The 24,343-nt window shown below is 46.5% G+C and overlaps 1 protein-coding gene across 2 annotated transcripts in view; it reads left to right on the top strand.

The window, feature by feature from the left end:
• Positions 1–24,343, top strand: part of blnk (B cell linker) — a 210,251-nt gene that overhangs the window by 32,929 nt on the left and 152,979 nt on the right. For both annotated transcript variants that reach the window (XM_068052662.1, XM_068052661.1), the window contains exon 3: positions 11,152–11,198. In XM_068052662.1, the coding sequence (XP_067908763.1) occupies positions 11,152–11,198 (47 nt within the window). The remainder of the gene's footprint in view (positions 1–11,151; positions 11,199–24,343) is intronic.

Raw genomic sequence — 24,343 nt, 5'->3', positions numbered from 1 at the left:
GGGACGGCAGCTTGTAAAATGAGGCACCCTCCCTGTGGGCAATCTGTAGCCCACTGAGGACCCCCGCTGGCAAAGCCTCCACCTCCATGGACCCCCCACTGGACTTCAAAGCTACCCTCTCACGCCCTCACCAGGGGCCTTCCGGACTGCTCCCAGCAACTCTGCCTCACTTACCTGAGGTCTGAGGTTCGAGCGCTGGGCCTAGGTCCAAGGCCCCTGCAATACTAGCAGTGGCCACCGTTAGCCGTGGTGCTGCCGATACTCCTGAGATGCCAGCACTGTGATTGGTCAGCAGCTCTTGAAGACGGGATCCCCATCTTTAAAGATGGGATTCCCAATGTGGTACACTTAGGCAGACAAACACCGGAGGATCGCTCCAATGGGGCATGAAAAGTCCGAGGTGGGGATCCCCCTGCCTTTTTGGCCCGGCACCAAGCTCTGCCTCCTACACAAAATCTAGCCCAAAGAGGGCAGACATGCAATGCAACAGGTCTCCAGTCCCTTTGTCTGATCTTTGCACTGTTATATCCAAAAAAGCACTCAAATTTGTCTACTGTTGCATGAGCAAGTCCAAATGTCTTTGGTGATCTTAATGTAAAATGGCTGATGCTCAATCTTTTGACCATTCTGCTGTCTATTATCCTTGTTGCCACTGCTATGTTTGAATAAATGCTCAAATTGGTATGGTTATAACTAGATCTAGTTATTTCCAGAACCTCTAGCACAGCGATTCTTTACCATTCTGCTTCTGAGCAACCCCGTCCTGTATTATAAAAATTCAGCAAATTCCCAATAATACAAGTATTTTACTGTATTAATAATTGGTTATACAATTAAATGTGTTTTTGTTTTACTTGCTTAATGTGAAGCACATTGGTGCTGAGCAACAATTCTGTCAAGACGTGGAGGTATCTTCAACAACCACACATGCATGTCATGCTCAAAGTTCATCAGTCTAACAGCCTAAGTGTCAGGATGAAGAGATGGGTACAGAGACATGGCCTGGTTGCTGGATTGGCACTGTGAGGTTGCAGTGAGCTTGGTAGCCTGTCACTAAGCTTGATAGACTGTCACTGTGAGATAGGTAGACTGTCACTAAGCTTGATAGACTGGGTGGTGGGTAGACTCTAACTGTAAGCTTGACAGACTGCCACAGTCTGCTTGGTAGACTGTCACACTGATGTCGGTAGCCTGTCACTGGAGCTGATAGAGTGCTGATGATACCGATGGTGTTGACCGCCTTACTAGCTCTCGCTTCTCTTTTCTGTTTCTAATGATCTGACCGTAACTGAGACTGGGCACTGTTTCCTTGACAAGAAGGTGCTGGATCGATGACCATGAGCTCAGTGGCCAAGACCTGGTTTTCGGTTCCTTGTGTCCGGTGCAGAACTGGGGCCAGGGATGAAAGTGATGTTGGGCTGGTGTCAATCTGTGACTCTGGGCTGGAAGGGAAAACTCTATGCCTGAATACTGCAACATTTGGAGATTGGTGTTAAATTCATTGTGTGGTGGAGACGAGGAGCCACTGACAGCTTGAAATCTTCCCATGGACCCCTAGGGACTGCAAATCCCTGGTTGAGAATCCCTGCTTTAGCGCATTCCATCAAAGAATAGCCAAGCAATATAAGAGAGGATCTTTTAGCAATAGCTACAATAGGTTTATTCCCATCACTGGGCCTTCTAGTGTTCAGTTAATAATATGCGAGCATCACACGTATCATACACCTAGGAACTGGGTGATTTGCAGGGCTGGGATTTTATCCAGGCAACAGGGGTCTCCAAGTCTGGCAAAAGCACTGTTGAGAACCCTGCATCATCTCTTCTGTGGGAGGCCTGCTGAATCAATTGCCAATTAGGCACTTAACTGGGCAGTGGTGATGGAAGTCCCACCCTCTGATAGAGGCCGGCAGCCCTTTAACTGAGCAACGCCATCACACAGGCGGTGGCAGCTGCTGGTGGAGTACCCACCTGAGGCCCAGGAGCGGAGCTGAACCGAGACCACAAGTAAGTCAGGGCGGAAGGGGTCTCACGGGAGGGGGGGTGGCTTTCAGCAGCACCCAGCCTCCCAATGCTGGGTCATTCATTCAGGCAATAAGTGCCTTTTAACAAGGGACCTGCTACCTACCCACACCCGCACACCGCCACCGATCACACCACCCAGAGCCAGCAAGCAGCTCACATGGTTTTTTCCTGCAGTGCTTCTCATGCAGCGACAGGCCTGCTCACTGCTTGACTAATTGCAGTGGTGATTGGATGAGGCCCTTAATTGGTCATTAATTGCCCACTTGAGGACCTCATTTGGGAGTGGAGTTGGAAGGCTCTTCACCGACCTTCTCCCCCACCCCCCCCCAGACTTAACTCCACCCCATGCTCTCTCCACCTTCAAACCCGCCACTGGGGAGAGCATAAAATTCCGCCCCCCTCCCCCAACCCCCAAGGAACAAAGGTCAGGAAAAATCAGCCCAATTATTTCGTAAAGCTTCAAATGATGCAACATTTTACAGTTTATAGCATAAGTGGAAAATAATTTACAGATTCAGAGTTGTTGCTCTTTATAGTTATAAATTTAAACTGATATCAGAAGTCATGATGTTACCAAAGTTGATGGGCAGGATTCTTGGGCCCGCCGAGGTTGGGAACGAAGGCGGATAGGCCCAAAAGTACTGGTATTGGCAGTTTTTCTGACTAAGGCAGGCAGCCAGTTAGGCTCATTATGAACCTTGTTAAAGGTAAGCTAAGGAGGCCACCTGGGAATTTCAGTCAGCCTCCAGTTTCCTGACTCGACAGGGGCAGATCAACTTCCTGATGGCAGGCACAGAGCAGCAGGTCAAGGTGCCAGTGTTCTGGGCAGGCCAACAGGCCCTCCCTGCCTGCCTGGGTGGGGATGCAGCCAAAGGCTACCCTGTAGAGGACTCCACCTCCACAATGTTGGCCTGGCTGCTTTCTCTATTTTTACATTTTTTTTTAAAGTGCCTGAGAGGGCACCTTCCTGCTGAAGCACGCTCTCAGTTACTTACCACTCACTGCATCTGGAGGCGCCTTTGAAGCTGGAAGGGTTCCATTTGGCCCTCCAGCTCAGAGACCCTGCCTGCCACCCTTAATTGGACAGGGAACCTGTCTCCATGCCACTTAAGGGGGCTCCCCAGTCAAAATCTCAATGAGCAACTGTACCCCTACCCCATCCCGGGGTCGGCGTTCAGGACCTGGAATCAGACCTGGCTGCTGTTTCCCACCCTCAAAGCGAAAATTCGGCGCAATAAGTCAGGATAATTTATTGCGTATGAATGTCACAGACTGAATTAGTTTAAAGTCGGTTTGTCAAGGCAGAAAGTAGGAATCTACAGGTCAGTTAGCTTAACATATGCCTTAGGGAAAATGTTAGAAGCTATTATTAAAGACGTCATAGCAGGACACTTCAAAAAATTCAAGGTAATCGGGCAGATTCAAAATGGTTTGGCGAAAGGGAAATAATGTTTAAACAATTTATTGGAGTTCTTTGAAGAAGTAACGTGCTGTGGATAAAGGGGAACTGGTGGATATGCCTGCGTTTGCTGACAGTGCTACCACTAAAACGTCACAGTCTGCAACTTCAGGCAGCTGCCAGGACTAAAGATGGCGTTGCTCAAATAATCACACGAAGGCAACCTAACCTAAGCACATGGCAGCACACAATGGGGCGGGGCAGGGAGGGGAGCGAAGCGGAGTGGCCGGAGAGATCAGCGAGGGGGGCGGGGAGCGCAGCGGCCGGAGAGAGCAGCGAGGGGGGGAGGGGAGCGGAGCGGCCGGAGAGAGCAGTGGGGGGGAGTGGGGGAGCAGAGCAGTGAGGGTGAGTGGGGGGGGGAGCGGAGCGGCCAGAGAGAGCAGCGAGGGTGAGGGTGAGGGGGGGGGGAGGGGGGGGAGTGGAGCGGCCAGAGAGAGCAGCGAGGGTGAGTGGGGGGGGAGCGGAGCGGCCAGAGACAGCGGGGAGGGGGGACGGGGACGGGGGGGGGGGGGGGAAGCGGAGCGGAGCGGCCGGAGAGAGCAGCGAGGGGGAGCCCAGCGGTCGGAGAGAGCAGCAAGGTGGGTGGGGGGGGGGGGGAGAGAGAGAGCGGAGCGGCCGGAGAGAGCAGCGAGGGGGGGGCGGAGAGCGGAGCGGCCGGAGAGAGCAGCGAGGGGGGGGCGGAGAGCGGAGCGGCCAGAGAGAGCAGCAAGGGGGAGGGGGGGAGCGGAGCGGCCAGAGAGAGCAGCAAGGGGGAGGGGGGGAGCGGAGCGGCCGGAGAGAGAGCAGCGAGAGGGGGCGGAGAGCGGAGCGGCCAGAGAGAGCAGCAAGGGGGAGGGGGGGAGCGGAGCGGCCGGAGAGAGAGCAGCGAGAGGGGGCGGAGAGCGGAGCGGCCAGAGAGAGCAGCAAGGGGGAGGGGGGGAGCGGAGCAGCCAGAGAGAGCGGTGAGGGGGGGGGAGCGGAGCAGCCAGAGAGAGCGGGGAGGGGGAGGGGGAGGGGGGACGAGAGCGGAGCTCCCGGAGAGAGCAGCGAGGGGTGGGGAGCGGAGCTTGACGCATGGGTGAATACCCATTGGCGTTGCATTGCTGTACGCATAAAGCGCATGCGCAGAGGCTGACCAGGCGCGTTGCCCAAAGATGCACACATTACGCGATGACGTCATCGGCGCATGCACTAACCAGTCCTGGCAAGTCGTAACGCAGCGCCCGCGCAGAGAGCAGGAACCTGTCTGCGCATGTGTGCACCTTGGCATAGCCTGATGACGTCAGTGGCTGGCTGCGTTGTCATGAATCACTTTGGGTGGAAATACTGTACTTAGATTTCCAGAAAGCATTTGATAAGGTGCCACATCAAAGGTTATTGCGGAAAATAAAAGCTCATGGATAGAAGATTGGCTAGCTAACAGGAAACCGATAGTAGGCAAAAGTGGACATTTTCTGGTTGGCAGGATGTAACAAGTGGTGTGCCACAGGGATCAGTGCTGTGGCCTCAACTTTTTACAATTTACATAAGTGACTTGGATGAAGGGACCGAAGGTATAGTTGCTAAATTTGCTGATGACACAAAGATAGGTAGAAAAGTGAGTTGCGAAGAGGACATAAGGAGGCTACAAAGGGATATAGATAGGTTAAGTGAGTGGACAAAGATCTGGCAAATGGAGTATAATGTGAGAGAAGGTGAAATTTTGGTAGGAAGAATAAAAAAGAAGCATATTATCTAAATGGTGAGAGATTGCAGAGCTCTGAGATGCAGAGGGATTTGGGTGTCCTAGTGCATGAATCGCAAACGGTTAGCATGCAGGTACAGCAAGTAACTAGGAAAGCTAATCGAATGTTATTGTTTATTGCGAGGGGAATTGAATACAAAAGTAGGGAGGTTGTGCTACAGTTATACAGAGCATTGGTGAGACTATATCTGGAGTTCTGTGTACATTATTGGTCTCCTTATTTAAGGAAGGATGTAAATGTGTTTGAAGCAGTTCAGAGCAGATTTACTAGTCTAATACCTGGAATGGGCAGGTTATCTTGCGAGGAAAGGTTGGACAGGCTCGGCTTGTATCTGCTGGAGTTTAGAAGAGTAAGAGGCGACTTGATTGAAACATATAAGATCCTGAGGGGTCTTGACATGGTGGATGTGGAAAGGATGTTTCCTCTTGTGGAGGATCTAGAACTAAGGGTCATTGTTTAAAAATAGGGGGTCGCCCATTTCTCTCAGAGGGTCGTGAGTCTTTGGAACTCTCTACCTCAAAGGGCAGTGGAAGCAGAGTCTTTGACTATTTTGAAGGCAGAGATAGATAGATTCTTGATAAGCAAGGGAGGGATGGTTATTGGGGGTAGGCAGAAATGTGAAGTTGAGGTTACAATCAGATCAGCCATGATTTTGTTGAATGGTGGAGCAGGCTCGAGAGGCCAAGTGGCCGCCTCCTCTTAATTAGTACATTCATATCTTCTAGCATGTGTGTCCATTATTGCATTGTATACTAAAATCAAGCAATTTGAGACAATCAAGCTGTTGGCATCACATTATTAAAAGAGTGACTAGCCTGAAAACTCATTGTAACATTGCCTTCATATTTGGTTTTTTTTCAGAATTAGTGAAATCTGTCAAAAAAAAAATACATCTGGAGGGGAATTTTGACTTTGTAGGATAGTGTTAATCGAGTGAGATTGAAACAGCAACCTGTTTTACATCTCTGTGCATTAAAATCATATGATGACCAAAGTCAAAATTACCCCTGGTGTGTAGAATGGATTTCTGCTAAAACTTTCTAAGCTATTAATACTAGAATAGAAACCATGAGAGATGAGACATATTCACACATTGCAATGTGCAATGGCATATCCCAAAGGTGGTGCTGTCACACATCGATATGCTACAAAGCAGTGAATTCTTTAACAAATCTCATTAGACTACATCAGGATTAGTGTTTTTTTCAACTTATTTGCCAAACATAATGCACATACCCTAATCAGAGAATCTGTTAAATGTTTCAAAAACTTCGTCAAAAATCAACTAGAAAAAAGGCAAATGATTAAAATTTTACAATGTAAATTTTAATTTTACATTGTTGAAACTACCACTGATTAAAATTTTACAATGAAAAACATCATGTAAATAGGTTTAACGTGATATAATTCAGCTAAAAGTAATTCAACATCAAATAGGAGCGATACTTGTCAACTGAATTTTCCAAAATACTTTTATCAATTTACTCTGTTCATCTTTCAACTGTTGCCAATCAGTTTGGCTTTGCGTTACCTCCCTGTAAATAGTGTGAGCAGGAAATGAAACACTTGCAAATCCCATTGAATAAAATGGTCATCCTCATTGAGGAAGTGGTCGATCTCAGTACAAAACTGTTGGTTCTGATAACGCAAAGGTTTTTTTAAAATACTTGTACGTACTTGGCCTTTCTCTATTTAAATTATTGTTCCCCTATTGTGACTTTGTGTGTTTCCCTAATTTCTCCCCCTCAACTCTTGAATGCATTGACTCACATTGTTGTAACCTTTCCCAGGTGCTAACCACCATTCTTTATATGTAAGCTTAGAGAAGATATTTATGGGCAATCTAACCACAGGGGAATCTCAAGAACGTGAATTATTCCCCCTTCCTCTTGAAGTCATAGGAGGCTAATTTGGGATTATTTTCACCCATGATTGAAAGTTGATCCTCTGAAGAATTATGGAAACAGACATTTGCTTATAACTCCATGTAACACATTAATGCACTAACCGTTGCAATAGTGAGCCTGATCAACGGGTTACCTAAAATACTGCAATAATTTTGATTTAAATAGCACCTTTTAAAGTAGTAAAATGCCCCAAGGTGCTTCATGGAGGTGTTAGCGGACAAGATTTGACACTGAGGAAATATTAGGACACGTAACCAAACATTTGGTCAAAAAGGGGTAGGTTTTATGGAACATCTTAATGACAGAGAGAGCTGTAGAGATGCATGGAGGTTCAAAGCTTAGAGCTCAAGCAGCTGAATGCTTGGCCACCGATGGAGGAGTGAAGAAAGGAAGCATTTCAAATTATGAAGTAGCAAATTTTGGTTAACGCACATTGATAGTTTCCATGAAAATCTTTTCGATACATAAGGCCTGAGGTTTGCTGTGGGGCCCAGAGGAACACTCCTGTTCCTCCAGGCCAGAGCTGCAAAAAAGTGATTTATTGAGAAGGATAGTTCAGGGGAGTGATACTTTTGATGATATCAGCTGCAGGTTTGAGCTAAGTATATCATTAAAATATGTATTTTAGTGAGAGAACAGGGAGTCAGATATGTGGGGAACACAACAGATTTTGTTCCATTCATACTAAGAATTCTGTTGATTCTTGCATATCTCTTGATTTCATTTATTTGTTTATTTACATTCATATGTAAGCCTGCTTTATCTCAATCCACGACTAAACTTTAAACCGAATAGCATTAATATTATACTGTATATAGAGTCATCAAATCGTACAGCATAGAAACAGGCTGTTCAGCCCACCACGTCCATGCCGACCATAATGCCTATCTATACTAATCCCACCTGCCTGCATTAATTCCATATCCCTCTATGCCTTGCTCATTCAAGTACCTGTCCAGATGCCTCTTAAATGTTGCTACTGTTCCTGACTCCACCACCTCCTCAGGCAGCTCATTCCAGATACCCACTATTCTTTGTGTGAAAAATTTACCCCTTTGATCCCCTTTAAACCTCCTCCCTCTCACCTTAAATCTATGCCCTCTAGTTTTAGTCACCCCTACCATGCGAAACAGACTCTGGCTATCTACCCTATCTATGCCTCTCATAATTTTATATACCTGTATCATGTCCCTTCTCAGCCTCCTTTGCTCCAGGTAAAACAGACCCAGCCTATCCAATCTCTCTTTATAACTCAAGTCCTCCAAACCAGGCAACATCCTTGTGAATCTTTTCTGCACCCTCTCTAGCTTAATCACATCTTTCCTGTCGTGCGGCGACCAGAACTGCACACAGTACTCCAAATGCGGCCTAGCCAACGTTATGTACAACTGTAACATGACGTCCCAACTCAGTGCCTCGGCCGATGAAGGCAAGCATGCCATATGCCTTCTTCACCACCCTGTCTACCTGTGTTGCCACTTTCAGGGAACTATGTACTTGCACCCCAAGGTCTCTCTGCTCAACAACACTCCCCAGGGCCCTGCCATTCACTGTATATGTCCTGCCCTGGTTTAACTTCCCAAAATGCATCACTTCACACTTGTCTGCGTTAAATTCCATTTGCCACTCCCTTGCTCACTTTCCCACTTGATTTATATCCTGTTGTAACCTTAGACAACCTTCTTCACTGTGCACCAATTTTTGGTGTCATCTGCAAACTTACTAATCATGCCCTTTAGTTTAGAGATACAGCACTGAAACAGGCCCTTCGGCCCACCGAGTCTGTGCCGACCATCAACCACCCATTTATACTAATCCTACACTAATCCCATATTCCTACCACATCCCTACCTGTTCCTATATTTCCCTACCACCTACCTATACTAGGGGCAATTTATAAAGGCCAATTAACCTATCAACCAGCAAGTCTTTGGCATGTGGGAGGAAACCGGAGCACCCGGAGGAAACCCACGCAGACACAGGGAGAACTTGCAAACTCCACACAGGCAGTACCCAGAATTGAACCCAGGTCACTGGAGCTGTGAGGCTGCGGTGCTAACCACTGTGCCACATTCACATCCAAGTCTTTAATATATATGACAAATAACAGAGGGCCCAGCACCGATCCCTGCAGCACACCACTGGTCACCTGCCTCCAATCTGAAAGACAACCCTCCACTACCACCCTCTGCCTCCTATCACCAAGCCAATTTTGTATATCCATGGATCCAAAACAAAAACTAGCCATCCTGCAAGTTAATGTTTTGGTCTTAAAAAATAAATTTTATGCTGGTTTTCACCTCATCTTGGAACATTAAATATGAGCGATACTTGCAGACTTGGGAAGAAATCAATCATTCAAGTCTTTTCAGGAATTTGATCGAAATTTGTGTCTTGAGATGTTTAAACTTCTCTCAGAACTCAAGGCCACAAGAAATGTTGAGAAACACATAGGTGTTTTATTTGTCCCATTTCAATTTCCAATGTCTTTTACTAAAGTTGTAGATTGAACAGTATTTTAGTACTGGAAATAATTTGATTTTAGTTCAGTCTCAAATTGTATTTTCGCTTTTCATTTTTATAGTAAGAAAAATTTAATTTTAATTTAGTCAACTATTTTGTTTCATTACCACCTTCCTAATTTTAGTCAGTTAAAATGATACTGCCTCCACAGAACACTTTCAGCCATTTGTAATCCAGCTGTTGTCATTTTGGGGTCAATTTAAGGAAAACCCTAAGCATTTTTTATTAACTGTTCAAATGCAATAAAAATTATTTTTTTATGCAGGATTATTTTTCCCAATTCTGGAAGCACTAACTTGTTTCTAAACTATGTTTCCACAGATGTTGGTTGCCCTCCAATACAGTGCCCAAATGCCATTTCAGTGACTGTGTGTGACATAGAAACGCACAGGTTCAGAAAAGACCACTGTCATCCATCTGGCTGGTCCCAGTGTCTAGGAAATATCATACCTTTCATATCCCTTCATCAAATTTTTCTCCAGGTACTTATCTAACTCCAGCTTGAATTTGCAGATATGATCAGTCACCAGTGCCTTCTTTGGCAGATCATTCCTTACATTCACCACCCTTGACGTTAGAGGCTTGCTGAGGTTGGGAAAAAGGAACCTGACTGAACCACAGTGGACCCGGGCCCAACCCGACCATCCATTTACTTATCTTCCTGACACCGAATCTGCATGAAGCTGCTGCGCATGCGTGATGTGACGTTATAGTGCTGTCACTCGTTCACTGCGCAGACTCAGTTTCGTCCCAGACTCCCAGCTCAGGTAAGTTTTTAATTTCAATACTCACCAGCAGAGCACTTACCGTGTGTGTCCGGCCCGACCCGACCTGAGCCCGAAGGCCGGACTCTGAAGATGGGCCCGACCCGAACCCGAGCCCGACACATGTCTGGTCCCGTCAGGTTTCATGTCGGGTAGCAAGCCTCTACTTGACATTAATCAAAATTGCTTTCTCACCCTTCCCTTTCTGGGTTTGAGGTTATTCACCAGTGTGGAGGAAAAAGGGGCAACAACACGCCTGTTCCATAACGTCTACATGTGTACCTTTTCAGCAAAGGTCATTGGGTAAGGATCAGGAATGTGACCCCCCCCCCCCCCCCCATCCCCAATGGAGACCAACACAGACTGGCAATCGAAACAGAGACTTTTCTTAATCCTCTGAATTGCATTGGGATGGGCTTTCTACATTAATGCATCATATAAATACAAGTTGTTGTTGTATTTCTCAGTTCCACATTAAGGAGTACACAGAAGAACTGAACCATCAGGGAAGCTACCAAAACACAATAAATTTACATTTAAAACAAAACAGACCTTTAATGTACCTATCATCTCAATAACCAAACTACTGGTAGGAAGATGTAAAATTTGGCTATAAAAGAAAGCATAATTTTTACCATAATAAACCGTTTAGTCTTTTATGCAATGTGATGTGATTAATTATTTTTGGTCTTATTAAGAATGTAAATTTCTATCTTGTAGAACCAACTACAAATTTTTTTTCCTTTTTTCAGAATTCAGTAGATATTCTCCAGAACCAGTTCAACGTAATAGACTATCCGTGAGTGGAATTTTGCTCTTTGTCAATACTTTATAGCTCCTTATTTTGCATTATTTTATAGCAAATGGTGAATGCTTTGTGTCCTGTAAAGATAAGGTGCTTTTCAATGCCACAAGATGCAAAAGCAAACAGCTTGCATTTTATGTAATCAACCATCATGGAACTGCCACTTTATAAGAGCATGAAGCATAAACTGTGCAGTAGACTGGGACAGTTGAAGAGGGATGAACTGAAAGCACAGTTAAAGAGCAAGGCTTTTAAGAGGCTTTTGAAGGAGGGGCAAGGAGTGGTAAGGCAGTGTAATTTTTACAGAGAATACCAATCAAGTGTTGTATTGAATGAGTAGAAGCTGCTGATGTATGCATGCCAACCATCAGCATTTCAAATTGACAGCATTTTGGGGGTCTGCTTAGTGTGGTAGCATTTGTTGACAAAATACAGCATGGGCTGGGCCTACAGTACTCAGAGACCTGCAAATCCCTGCCTTTCTGTTAGGTCATGGAGAGTGACCCAGCCCGGTAGAATAGCAGCTGGACTCCAATTAGAAGCAGCATAAATGGATGGTCATAGAATGGGGCAAATGGATGACAATTGAAGTAGGAGGATGGAAATGAAAGGGGGAGGTGAATGTTCATAGGATCATAGGAAATAGGAGCAGGAGTAGGCCATTCAACCCATTGAGCCTGCTCTGCCATTCAGACAGATTATGGCTGATCATCTACCTCATGCCATTTTTCCCCACTAACCCCATATCCCTTGATGTCATTAGTATCCAGGTATCTATTGATTTCTGTCTTGAACATGCTCAATGATTGAGCTTCTACAGCCCTCTGGGGCAGAGAATTCCAAAGATTCACCACCCTCTGAGTAAAGAAATTCCTCCTCATCTCAGTCTTAAATGGCCTACCCTTATTCTGAGACTGTGTCCCCACTGTTAATGGAAGAAGAAATGAAGGGCAATAAGGGGAGAAGGAAGGGGCAAAATTGGAAGCACTGCTCTATGTTCTATGCTCTGGAGCCAGGCGAAAGAAAAAGCAAGGAGCAACATTTTCAGGTGGGAGAAGGAGGAGTACCAGCACTAACTGAGCGGGAGTGGGGATAGAGAGCACGAACTATGGAGATGGAGGCTGGAATGCTAACTTGATCTGGCAGACCGGAAGAAGAGTACTAGCTTAACAAGGTTGGAGGAGGAGAAAAGTGACAGATTGAATTAATGAAGGAGAGAAAGACGAGTGCCAGAATGAACTGGGAGTATTGAAAGAGAAAAGAGTGCTCGTGTGAAAGGGTACAGTCTCTGAGAAGTGAATTGAAAGGCGATAGAGTTCTAGGGCAGAAAGGGATGAATGTGAGAGAGTGACGGTTGAGGTAAGGGATAGGTAGCTGAACAGTTCAAAATCCAAATGTTTCTTTAACTTTTTCTTAGATTAAAATTTATTAATTGTGAAGTATAAAAATGCTAAAAATGCACCAGAATGCATCACTTTTTTAATGTAAAAATTCAAAATGCACCGGAACCCACTTAGAAATGCACCATCAATTTTACATCTTCAATGTTCGGAATTTCCCTCCGGCTTTAAATTACTTGCATTTTTTTTTCAATCTTCTACATGACTCAAGTTACAAGGCCATTAACTATTTGTTTTCACACGTCAGAATCATTCTTCAGTGGCTCAGCTATTTTGAAGCTGTTGGTTAGCCTTTGCTAGTTTTCTAGTTTGCCATATAAGCTGCTAGTGGGACAAAAGGGTCGAGGAACCAACAAGATCCAAGCTTTGGAGGAACAGTGTGTGTAGGGTGGGACCTATGGCTAGAGGAGAATGCTCAGAATGGCCAGAGTTAATCAACAGGACTGGAGCATGGTGAATGACCACATGTTCAAGGTCCTGGTCATTGTATACCCACCAGTGGGAAATATTTTGCTGGTTCCCTGCTTCAACAGTAGACATTTTAACTTTCTCCACCTGCTGGAAACTGGGTGGAACAGGAGTTAAAATCTAGGGAGTACTCTGACTGATACACCGCACCAAACAACATGAAAAAAGGAAAGAAGGTACCAGCCCTTCGCTTTGCAAGCTGGAACGTCAGAACTATGTGTCCTGGCCTGTCGGAAGACCTTACATAAATCAACGATTCTCGGAAGACCGCCATCATTAACAACGAGCTCAGTAGACTCAATGTAGACATTGCAGCACTTCAGGAGACTCGCCTCCCCGCGAATGGATCTCTAGCAGAGCAAGAATACACCTTCTTCTGGCAGGGCAGGGATCCTGAAGAACCAAGACAGCATGGAGTGGGCTTCGCCATCAGAAACTCCTTGCTCAGCATGATAGAACCTCCCTCAAATGGCTCGGAACGCATACTGTCCATCCGACTGCTCACCACCTCTGGTCCAGTACACCTACTCAGCATCTATGCTGCAACACTCTGCTCCCCACCTGAAGCTAAAGACCAGTTCTACGAGCAACTCCATAACATCATTAGCAGCATCCCCAACACCGAACACCTATTCCTGCTGGGGGACTTTAATGCCAGGGTTGGGGCCAACCATGACTCATGGCCCTCCAGCCTTGGGCGCTGTGGCGTTGGAAGGATGAATGAGAACGGGCAGAGACTGCTTGAGTTGTGTACCTATCATAACCTCTGCATCACCAACTCGTTCTTTCACACTAAACCCTGTCACCAGGTTTCATGGAGGCACCCAAGATCGCGTCGTTGGCACCAGCTAGACCTCATTGTCACAAGGCGAGCTGCCTTAAACAGCGTTCAAATCACACGCAGCTTCCACAGTGCGGACTGCGACACCGACCGCTCCCTGGTGTGCAGCAAGGTTAGACGCAGACCAAAGAAGTTGCATCATTCCAAGCAGAAGGGCCACCCGCGCATCAACACGAGCAGAATTTCTCACCCACAGCTGTTACAAAAATTTCTAAATTCACTTGTAACAGCCCTTCAAAACACTCCCACAGGGGATGCTGAGACCAAGTAGGCCCACATCAGAGACGCCATCGATGAGTCAGCTTTGACCACCGATGGCAAAAGTGCAAAGAGAAATGCAGACTGGTTTCAATCTCATAATGAAGAGCTGGAACCTGTCATAGCCGCTAAGCGCATTGCACTGTTGAACTACAAGAAAGCCCCCAGCAATTTCACATCCGCAGCACTTAAAGCAGCCAGTAGCACTGCACAAAGAACAGCCAGGCGCTGCACAAACGACTACTGGCAACACCTATGCAGTCATATTCAGCTGGCCTCAGACACCGGAAATATCAGAGGAATGTATGATGGCATGAAGAGAGCTCTTGGGCCAACCATCAAGAAGATCGCCCCCCTCAAATCTAAATCAGGGGACATAATCACTGACCAACATAAACAAATGTACCGCTGGGTTGAGCAGTACCTAGAACTGTACTCCAGGGAGAATGCTGTCACTGAGACTGCCCTCAATGCAGCCCAGCCTCTACCAGTCATGGATGAGCTGGACATACAGCCAACCAAATCGGAACTCAGTGATGCCATTGATTCTCTAGCCAGCGGAAAAGCCCCTGGGAAGGACAGCATTACCCCTGAAATAATCAAGAGTGCCAAGCCTGCTATACTTTCAGCACAACATGAACTGCTATGCCTGTGCTGGGACGAGGGAGCAGTACCTCAGGACATGCGCGATGCCAATATCATCACCCTCCAGAAAAACAAAGGTGACCGCAACAACTACCGTGGAATCTCCCTGCTCAGCATAGTGGGGAAAGTCTTTGCTCGAGTCGCTCTAAACAGGCTCCAGAAGATGGCCGAGCGCGTCTATCCTGAGGCACAGTGTGGCTTTCGTGCAGAGAGATCGACCGTTGACATACTGTTCTCCCTTCGTCAGATACAGGAGAAATGCCGTGAACAACAGATGCTGCTCGACATTGCTTTCATTGATCTCACCAAAGCCTTTGACCTCGTCAGCAGACGTGGTCTCTTCAGACTACGAGAAAAGATCGGATGCCCACCAAAGCTACTAAGTATCATCACCTCATTCCATGACAATATGAAAGGCACAATTCAACATGGTGGCTCCTCATCAGATCCCTTTCCTATCCTGAGTGGCGTGAAACAGGGCTGTGTTCTCGCACCCACACTTTTTGGGATTTTCTTCTCCCTGCTGCTTTCACATTCGTTCAAGTCCTCTGAAGAAGGAACTTTCCTCCACACAAGATCAGGGGGCAGGTTGTTCAACCTTGCCCGTCAAAGAGCGAAGTCCAAAGTACGGAAAGTCCTCATCAGGGAACTCCTCTTTGCTGACGATGCTGCTTTAACATCTCACACTGAAGAGTGCCTGCAGAGTCTCATCGAAAGGTTTGCGGCTGCCTGCAATGAATTTGGCCTAACCATCAGCCTCAAGAAAACGAACATCATGGGGCAGGATGTCAGAAATGCTCCATCCATCAATATTGGCAACCATGCTCTGGAAGTGGTTCAAGAGTTCACCTACCTCGGCTCAACTATCACCAGTAACCTGTCTCTAGATGCAGAAATCAACAAGCGCATGGGAAAGGCTTCCACTGCCATGTCCAGACTGGCCAAGAGAGTGTGGGGAAAAGTGGGGAACATGGAACACAAAAGTCCGCGTGTATCAGGCCTGTGTCCTCAGTACCTTGCTCTATGGCAGCGAGGCCTGGACAATGTATGCCAGCCAAGAGCGACGTCTCAATTAATTCCATCTTCGCTGCCTCCGGAGAATACTTGGCATCAGGTGGCAGGACCGTATCTCCAACACAGAAGTCCTCGTGGCGGCCAACATCCCCAGCTTGTACACCCTACTGAATCAGCGGCGCTTGAGATGGCTTGGCCATGTGAGCCGCATGGAAGATGGCAGGATCCCCAAAGACACATTGTACAGCGAGCTCGCCACTGGTATCAGACCCATCGGCCGTCCACGTCTCCGCTTTAAAGACGTCTGCAAACGCGACATGAAATCCTGTGACATTGATCACAAGTCATGGGAGTCAGTTGCCAGCGTTCGCCAGAGCTGGCGGGCAGCCGTAAAGACAGGGCTAAAGTGTGGCGAGTCGAAGAGACTTAGCAGTTGGCAGGAAAAAAGACAGAGGCGCAAGGGGAGAGCCAACTGTGCAACAGCCCCGACAAACAAATTTCTCTGCAGCACCTGTGGAAGAGCCTGTCACTCTAGAATTGGCCTTTATAGCCACTCCAGGCGCTGCTTCACAAACCACTGACCACCTCCAGGCGCGTGTCCATTGTCTCTCGAGATAAGGAGGCCCAAAAGAGAAAAAAGAAAACTCTTACCCCATGTTTCCTGCCCCCTTGGCTATTTTAAAGACACTGTTGTCTTGGGTGGCTGAGGTGCCTGCCTAATTCTCAAGCAAGCCCCATAAACATATGTAAATTAGGGCCTTAACAATTCGATCGGACTCCAATACTATTTTAATTCTGCAATTCTGGTCGCCGCACTACCAGAAGGATGTGGAGGCTTTGGAGAGGGTACAGAAGAGGTTTACCAGGATGTTGCCTGGTCTGGAGGGCATTAGCTGTGAGGAGAGGTTGGATAAACTCGGATTGTTTTCACTGGAACGACGGAGGTGGAGGGTGACATGATCGAGGTTTATAAAATTGAGCGGCATGGACAGAGTGGATAGTCAGAAGCTTTTTCCCAGGGTGGAAGAGTCAGTTACTAGAAGACATAGGTTTAAGGTGTGAGGGGCAAAGTTTAGAGGGGATGTGCGAGGCAAGTTCTTTCCACAGAGGGTGGTGAGTGCCTGGAACTTGCTGCCGGGGGAGGTGGTGGAAGCAGGTACGATAACGACGTTTAAGAGGCATTTTGACAAATACATGAATAGGATGGGAATAGAAGGATACGGTCCCCGGAAGTGCAGAAGGTTTTAGTTTAGACAGGCTTGGAGGGCCGAATGGCCTGTTCCTGTGCTGTACTGTTCTTTGTTCTTAACTGTCTACTGATCAGGACACTCTGCCTCACACACCTTGTTCAGTAAACCCTGACACGTGCCCAGCATAAGCATGCAATACAACTGTAAAACTTACCTATGTGGGGCCCAGAGACGCAGGAATGCGTCAAGGCCCAACAATGAAAATTTGGGCCACTCCAGCCAGGTCCTGCCCCTTCCCATCTGCAAAATCTTCTTCAAACTCCGTCCCCCCCATCCTGACTTGCGTGACTAAACGCCTGGCAACTTCGGGTCGCCTGATCTTCATGGACCCAAAGCCTTTATGTTGTCTCTGGATACCCATTTCTGGTGAGATTGTCATGATGTCCAGCTATTGAATGGACTGGGCCTCCCACTGCAGCTCCCGGGGAGACAGCATGCGTAATCGTCCACCATCCTGTCTGGCTGTTAACATCACCCCCTTATAAAGCCACCTGTAAACTTGGCAAGAGAGAAGGTATTTGCTCAAATCCTGTAAATACCTAACATACAAGATTTGGGGAGGCAGGTTTGCATCTTGAGCAAATACCTAAAATCCACCACAGGAGTATGAAATAAAAGTAAAATACTGCAGATGCTGGAAATCTGAAATAAAAACAGCTGGAAATACTCAGCAGGTCTGTGGAGAGAGAAGCAGAGTTAACGTTTCAGGTCTCTGACCTTTCATCAGAACCGGCAAACAGGAGTATGAAACCTTGCTTCAAATCAATGAAATTTTCCTGTGTATTTGAAACATTTGCATCGAGCATGCACCCTGTGGAATGAAACCTCAAAAACATCACACAGCTGAAGGACAAAAAAAAATCAGGATTGACTCAAATACTTATTGATCTCCTGAATATGAACTTTCATGTTTATCTATTACACTCCCTGTCCCTGACTGCTACCAGGACCCATCCCCCAAGTGCTGCTGAGGCATTGTTTCTCCTCCCCTTGCCACAACCCCTCCCCGGAATGCTGTCAGACGCCTGATCCCTAATTGTATTTTTTTAATTGAGTAAACAGTTTTTCAAACAAGTTTGCACTTGCAGACTGAACACCGGTTACTGGTTAGTAAGCCTACTTTGTTTTGGTGTGCAAGTTGAGAATTGAATCCAATACAGATACTGTTGGTTCTGTTTTATCAGGCAGAGGGCAGAGTCTAACATGCTGAGGCTCAGCTTTTGGTTGTTTCTGTGAGTGACACTGTAATTACTCTGAATGTAAGGAAGGCATTTTTTTCTGAAAACAAAAGCTTGTAGGAAATCAATAAGGGTTGTTTAAGTTTGTTTAAAGAAGAGAGAACATGTGGGGGACAATATCAATGCAAAATATTTCACTAATCTAGATATTTTAAAAGAAAATAAATGATTCCTGTTTTCAGGCTCAATTGTATTTTTAGTCTTTGACCTCATGTGAAAATCTTCCATTTTTTCATATCTCTTCTCTGGTGATGCCCAGTGCCCTGAGATCAACAAGGACTTCCTGCTTACCAGCTCAATAAAATCATCCCAGATATTTGCAGAATGTACTTGATTGACAATAATAGGATCCATTATTCTGTGAGTGAATGAGTGAGGGGGAAATGACAGCATAAAGGAACAGAGATGCTTTTAATATGGATATACAAACAAAGAGGAATTCTTGATAGGCGTATGACTGCGTAATCATATGAACCTCAGTGACTGTTGTCTTGATAGACATCTTGCTGTTCATGGGATCTTGCTGTGCTTAATCAAATGAATACCAATTAATTTTCTTTTGGTGGTATTTGAAGGAGGAATGTGTGAAGAACATAGGCTACCAAAATGGGCAGAAGTGGCAGATGGAATATAATACAGAGAAGTGTGAGGTGATGCATTTTGGCAGAATGGATAGGGAGAGGCAATATAGACTAAATGGCACAGTTCTAAAGAGTGTATGGGGATAGAAGGACCTGAGGGTTCATGAAGGAAATAAACTTGCAAGGCTACGGGGATAGAGCGAGGAAATGAGACTAACTGGATTGCTCTAGAGGGCAGGGGGGGTTCCTTCCTCTGTGGGAAATTTGTGGCTACGGAGGACCCCCACCAGGAATCAGTATACCCCCTGGGGCCCCCCTCCTCCTGGACTGCAAGACCACCCCCTCATCGGGGCCTTCCGGACTGACCCCGGCAACCGTGCCTCAGCTACTGCTTGTCTGGGGTTCCAGCACTGAGCCTGGGTCCGAGGCCTCTGCAATACCGGCGGTGACCTCCGCTCACAGTGATACTGCTGCGCTGCCAGCCCTCTGGTCAGCAGCTCATGGAGGCAGGATCCCCATCTTTGAAGGGTCGGGGATCCCGCCTCCTGAAACTTGCATTTAAAAAGACTGGAGGATTCCTCTGGGGTGGGGGATGGGGGCGCGCAAAAAGTCAGAGGCGGGGCTTTCCCCACCTTTTCGGCCGGGTGCTGGAAGCCCCGCCTCCAGCACGGGATTCAGCCCTGTGTTACAGATGCATATAGTGGATTTCCTGCACTTCTCTGTCATCTCATTCATATGTGTGGAAACCATCCCCAGTATCTCAATATGAGATCTGTGTCCCAAAATTATTGTTCAGTTGGAGTCTGGGACCATGACATCTCAATTCCCTGCTTGCTCCCACTCTCTGGTCCCCATGCTTACTAATATTCAGCACTGCACGCAATGGAACCCTTCCAACTTACTAACTACTTCCTCCCAAGTGTAAGATGTCACCTAAGGAGTTGGTGGGGACAAAGCAGAAATTATGCAACTTGATGTGCTTCTCTGGTCAGCTCTCCATTTTCTGTTAGTCATTCCCAACGATTTAAAAATATCAAAGCTTCTTTAGCTACGTTAGCAATCACCTCTCTTTTTGAGGAAATAATGACTGAATCAATGCCCATTTAAACATTTTGGCAGACCACAAGAGCTAAAAGTAACTCTGCTCCTCTTGGCCTGCCTTTACCAACCTGCTCTTGGCACTTTGCTCCCCTGATAATCAGTTCCATGATTTCCTTTTTTCAGTTCTGAGAAAGGGCTATAAGCTGAAATAAAAACAGTGCTGGAAATACTGAGCAGGTCTGGCAGCATCTGTGGAGAGAGTTAATGTTTCATCAGATAGGTGATCACTTCTGAAAGTTTAAGTCTGTTTCTTTCCCCACAGGTACCGCTGATCTGCTGAGTGTCTCCAGCACTTTCGGTTTTTATTTCAGATTTCCAACATTTGCAGTATTTAGCTTTGGCTATAGCCTGAAGTGTTAGTTTATCTTTTCCCTCCACTAATGCTGATTGGCCTGCTAGGTATTTGCAGCAGTATCTGTTTTTATTTCAGATTTCCAGGTTTTTTTTATTTCTAGCTATTCACAGATACTTACTTGATATTTTTTACACTGCCCAGCAGAACCATTATGTCTTTCTCCCTTGAATATAACATGCTGAGAGGGCCACGTAATTTTATAATAAAATCCTGTTTTCAGTTGGTGCTTGCACTAAAGGTCTGCTATCCGACCTGAACCCGACGGGACCCGATGATGTGTCGGGTTTGCGTAGGTTCGCTCTTCCGGGTCCGGCTTTCGGGCTCTGGTCGGTCCGGGTCGGGGACACACAGCAAGAAGTGTTAAAAGTAAAAAAAACCTACCTGAGCTGGGAGTCCAGGACATCAAGGAGGGAAACTCTGAGTCTGCACAGTGAGCAAGCGACGACATCACGCTCATGCTGCAGCTTCCTGCAGATTGGGAGTCACAAGGTAAGTAAAGGGAACATTCCGGTGTTCCGGTCGGGCTCGGGTGCAGGAAAAAAATGGAGGGACTTGGGCCAGGTCGGGCTTGGGTCCGATGTGGTTCCATTGGGTTTGGGTTGAGTTTTTTTTCCGTGACCTGAGCAGGCCTTTAGCTCGCACCACTGCCTGGACTCAGCAGTCAGCACTCCATATGATTCTAAGTGACTTTTAGCCTCCGTAGAACTGGAGAAGTGAGGATAGGCCCCAGTGTGCATGGGTATCCTAATGGAATTCCAGCTCCGAAGGGCCGTAAATTCCCGATCCCGCTTGGCCACTGTAAAAGTGCGGGAGCAGAACCACATCAGAGCTAATTAATTCCCCCTCCACAATGCTAGCCCAGCAGTTGTGGCCATTTTCTAATTCAAAAATTTTAAAATTGCTAAGACAGCATCTCAAGATGGAGGTGCCTTCTCTCTCCTTTACCTGTAGTGGCAGGCTGGAGGGCCTCCTATTGGTCCTCCAGCTGCGAGAGCCCACCTGCCATCCTGAATTGGATGGCGAGCGCATCCTCTGGCCACTATTTGGTTAATTCAGGGAAAATCACTGCCGAGTGACTGCTGTCAACACGATGAATGATTTGGGACTCCCATATGACTCAAAGCCCAAAGTCCTGCCCCTGGATTTTCATAGTGGTAAGATATAAAAGAGTTCCAGGCGACACGCGGAAGTGTTACAAATCTGATCACTAAACCATACTGGAATATTTCCTGAATAACACACCCACAATTGTCAGGCCGAACCTTCACCACCTGTAATCACTTATTTAAACAACAAGGAAGTTTCAGGCGTAATCACAGCTCTAACTGTGGATGTCGCATTGCTTTGACTTTAACTCCGTGAAACCTTCAAAAACCTAGATATTACTACTTTTTTCTCTGAACCAGTGCAGAAAGAATGCCTTAGGAAATGACTTAAAAACATTTTTCCAACTTCCTTTTTCTACTGGTTTTCCACAAGTGGTTATATCTGTCAACCTACGCCGAGAGCCAGAGGCTATAAAGTGTTACCAGCAAGTGCAGAAATACTCAACAGCCAGGTGTAAAGTGTATGAGTAAGATGAAAGGTGTAAGGTATGCATTATTTCAAAAGTTCTGTGAGTAAATTGGTATACATTTGTGAAGGTAAGTATTGAACACTGTGTAATCTGTTACAACCTATTACTACTTATAGTCAAGTATGAAATTTTGAGAATCAGTACTAACCTCATGGAAAATGCAAAATAATGAGAATTTTACCTAACAGCTGAACTTGGATCACTTTGATTTTATTTGCCAATCCTTCAAATGAAGGTGTGTGGGATTGCATTGGATCTAACTATACTAATACATATCCATAAGACATAGTTATACTTATAAATATGCATAGGATCTATCTATACTTATACATATGCACATAATCGAACTATACCTGCATATATCCATAGCCATTGCTCTGCTAGAAGCTTCTCTGGCATCTGACTGAAAATAAAATCCTTCTTGGTGGTGTAGTGAGGAGATGCTATCCAATCTCTAGCTGACTGAGGGATCGGGGGATATTAACTCCTGAAATCTAATGCTGCTGTGTACTACTGATTTGTGATTTTCCTAACCACATCAACAAATGAAACTTACCCCCTTGAAAGGCGTACTCTACTAATAGAGGAAATACAGCACTAAAATGTGGCTGGCTTTATTTCTGCTTTGAACTATTAAGGAACAAGATACAATCGATTCTTCCTTGAAGCATTGATAGAAAACAAGATTCAATCCTTTATCCTCCCCACCTTCGAGCAATCTAGTTAGAGTTTGATAGTAATGGGACGTCCTTGACAACCTAGGAGTAAAAACTGTTCTGTGCCATTCCTGGCACGTGGCAAGACCACATTAAAGGAAATTAGGGAAAAACTCATTGGGCTGAATTTAGTTGAACTCCCGACGTCAGGCTTCATGGCGGTGGGGGGGGCGTAAGATCGCAGTGGCAGCCGCCCGCCATGAAGCCCAATGCCAGGATTGCCAGGCCCGATCTTCCTAGCAGTGGCAAGGCTCCATGATGGCCCCCGTGCCGCTCGGCGATGGGACCTGACTTTAAATATTTAAATAAACCTCATGAATACATTTACAATTCCCCACAATCTTACCGGCTGTCTGGGATCTTCCATGTGATGGGCGGAACTCACGCGCAGTCACTTTCCCCTCAAGGGAAAGCTGATGCCACCAAGGTGGGGAAGGGGAGAGCTTCGGATTTTTAGTACAGTTGGGTGGGGGGGGGGGGGGGAGGGGGAGAGAGAGGTGGAAACGGGGTCAACTGTGCTTTTCTAGTGTGGGGGGAGGGGAGGGTGACCTCTGCACTTTGTGCAGCTGTGGGGGGGAAAGTCAGTTCTGCAATTTGTGTTTTGGGGGGCAACAGGGCAGGAATTAGTTTGTGGTGTAGTGGGGGGGGCGGGGGCTGCATGGTACAACTCTGCAGTTTTTCTGGCAGGTCAGGCAGCCCTTTTAAAAATGGCGCCAGTGCCTGCCTAAAGGCAGCTGACACAGTTCACAGTGTCGCTGGGGCTGCCCCTGACACGTGATTGGAGGGGGGGCAGTCCGCCCTGCATATTTAAATGAGACGCTGCACGTTAAATCGCAATAGCGTGCGGACCGCCATTTCTTTCACCTGCCACCACTCCTGGCGGCGAGAAAAGAAAACTCAGCCCATGAGCTGGGAGATCCCAATTTTTGATGCGACAAAGTTTTTAATTTCATAATGGTCAATGTTCATCCCTGTTCTCTTATATTCTCAATCAATGCAGTTTGGAGAGCTGATGGTTAGTAGGTAAGTATTGATCTGATCCATTGTAGATTAATAAGCATTCACTTTAATATTCCCTGGCATCCAAAGGACATTACCAGGATTTGGCTTCAGTTCCATGAATATGGGAATTCTGAAGACATTTGAACACCACAGTTTCGTTCTGTGTGATATATTAGTGACTTCTGTGCTACGCAGTTTAAAATCAAGATAAGCGAGTGTAAGAGGCTAGCACTATGTGAGGAGAACCCCTTTACAGGGTGGCCTGTGGCTGCTGGAGTGCCCAGGCGGACAAAAAGGGCCTAGAGTGCTGGCCCTCTGGCCTGCTGCAGGAAGGCTGCCTCCAAGCAGTTAAATTGGTCCCCGCTGCCTGTGGGGACTGGGAAGGCCAACTGGAAAATTCCAGTCAGCCTCCTTTAATTGGCCTTAAATGACCCGTAACCGAGTTCTGTCAGCAACCAACCTAATCCCCACCACCTCCCCCCCCCCACCATACGACCTCTGCAAAAATGGCCCAGGGAAGTGTAATGTTCTTGGGACTTGAGTGAGATTTAGTTGAGTTTTGTAAGAAATATGAGGCAGAGACTGAGACAGAAGCAGTGAGCCGTTGAACATAATGGAGTTTTACTTTCACTTTCCCTTTGCTAGCATGTTTGTTCTACAGCAGCCCCAACAGTACATGATGCACAATACAACT

This window comes from Heterodontus francisci, chromosome 20 (genome assembly GCF_036365525.1).
Source record: "Heterodontus francisci isolate sHetFra1 chromosome 20, sHetFra1.hap1, whole genome shotgun sequence".
In the NCBI taxonomy this organism is placed as follows: domain Eukaryota; kingdom Metazoa; phylum Chordata; class Chondrichthyes; order Heterodontiformes; family Heterodontidae; genus Heterodontus; species Heterodontus francisci.
This window is presented reverse-complemented; position numbering and strand designations above follow the sequence as displayed.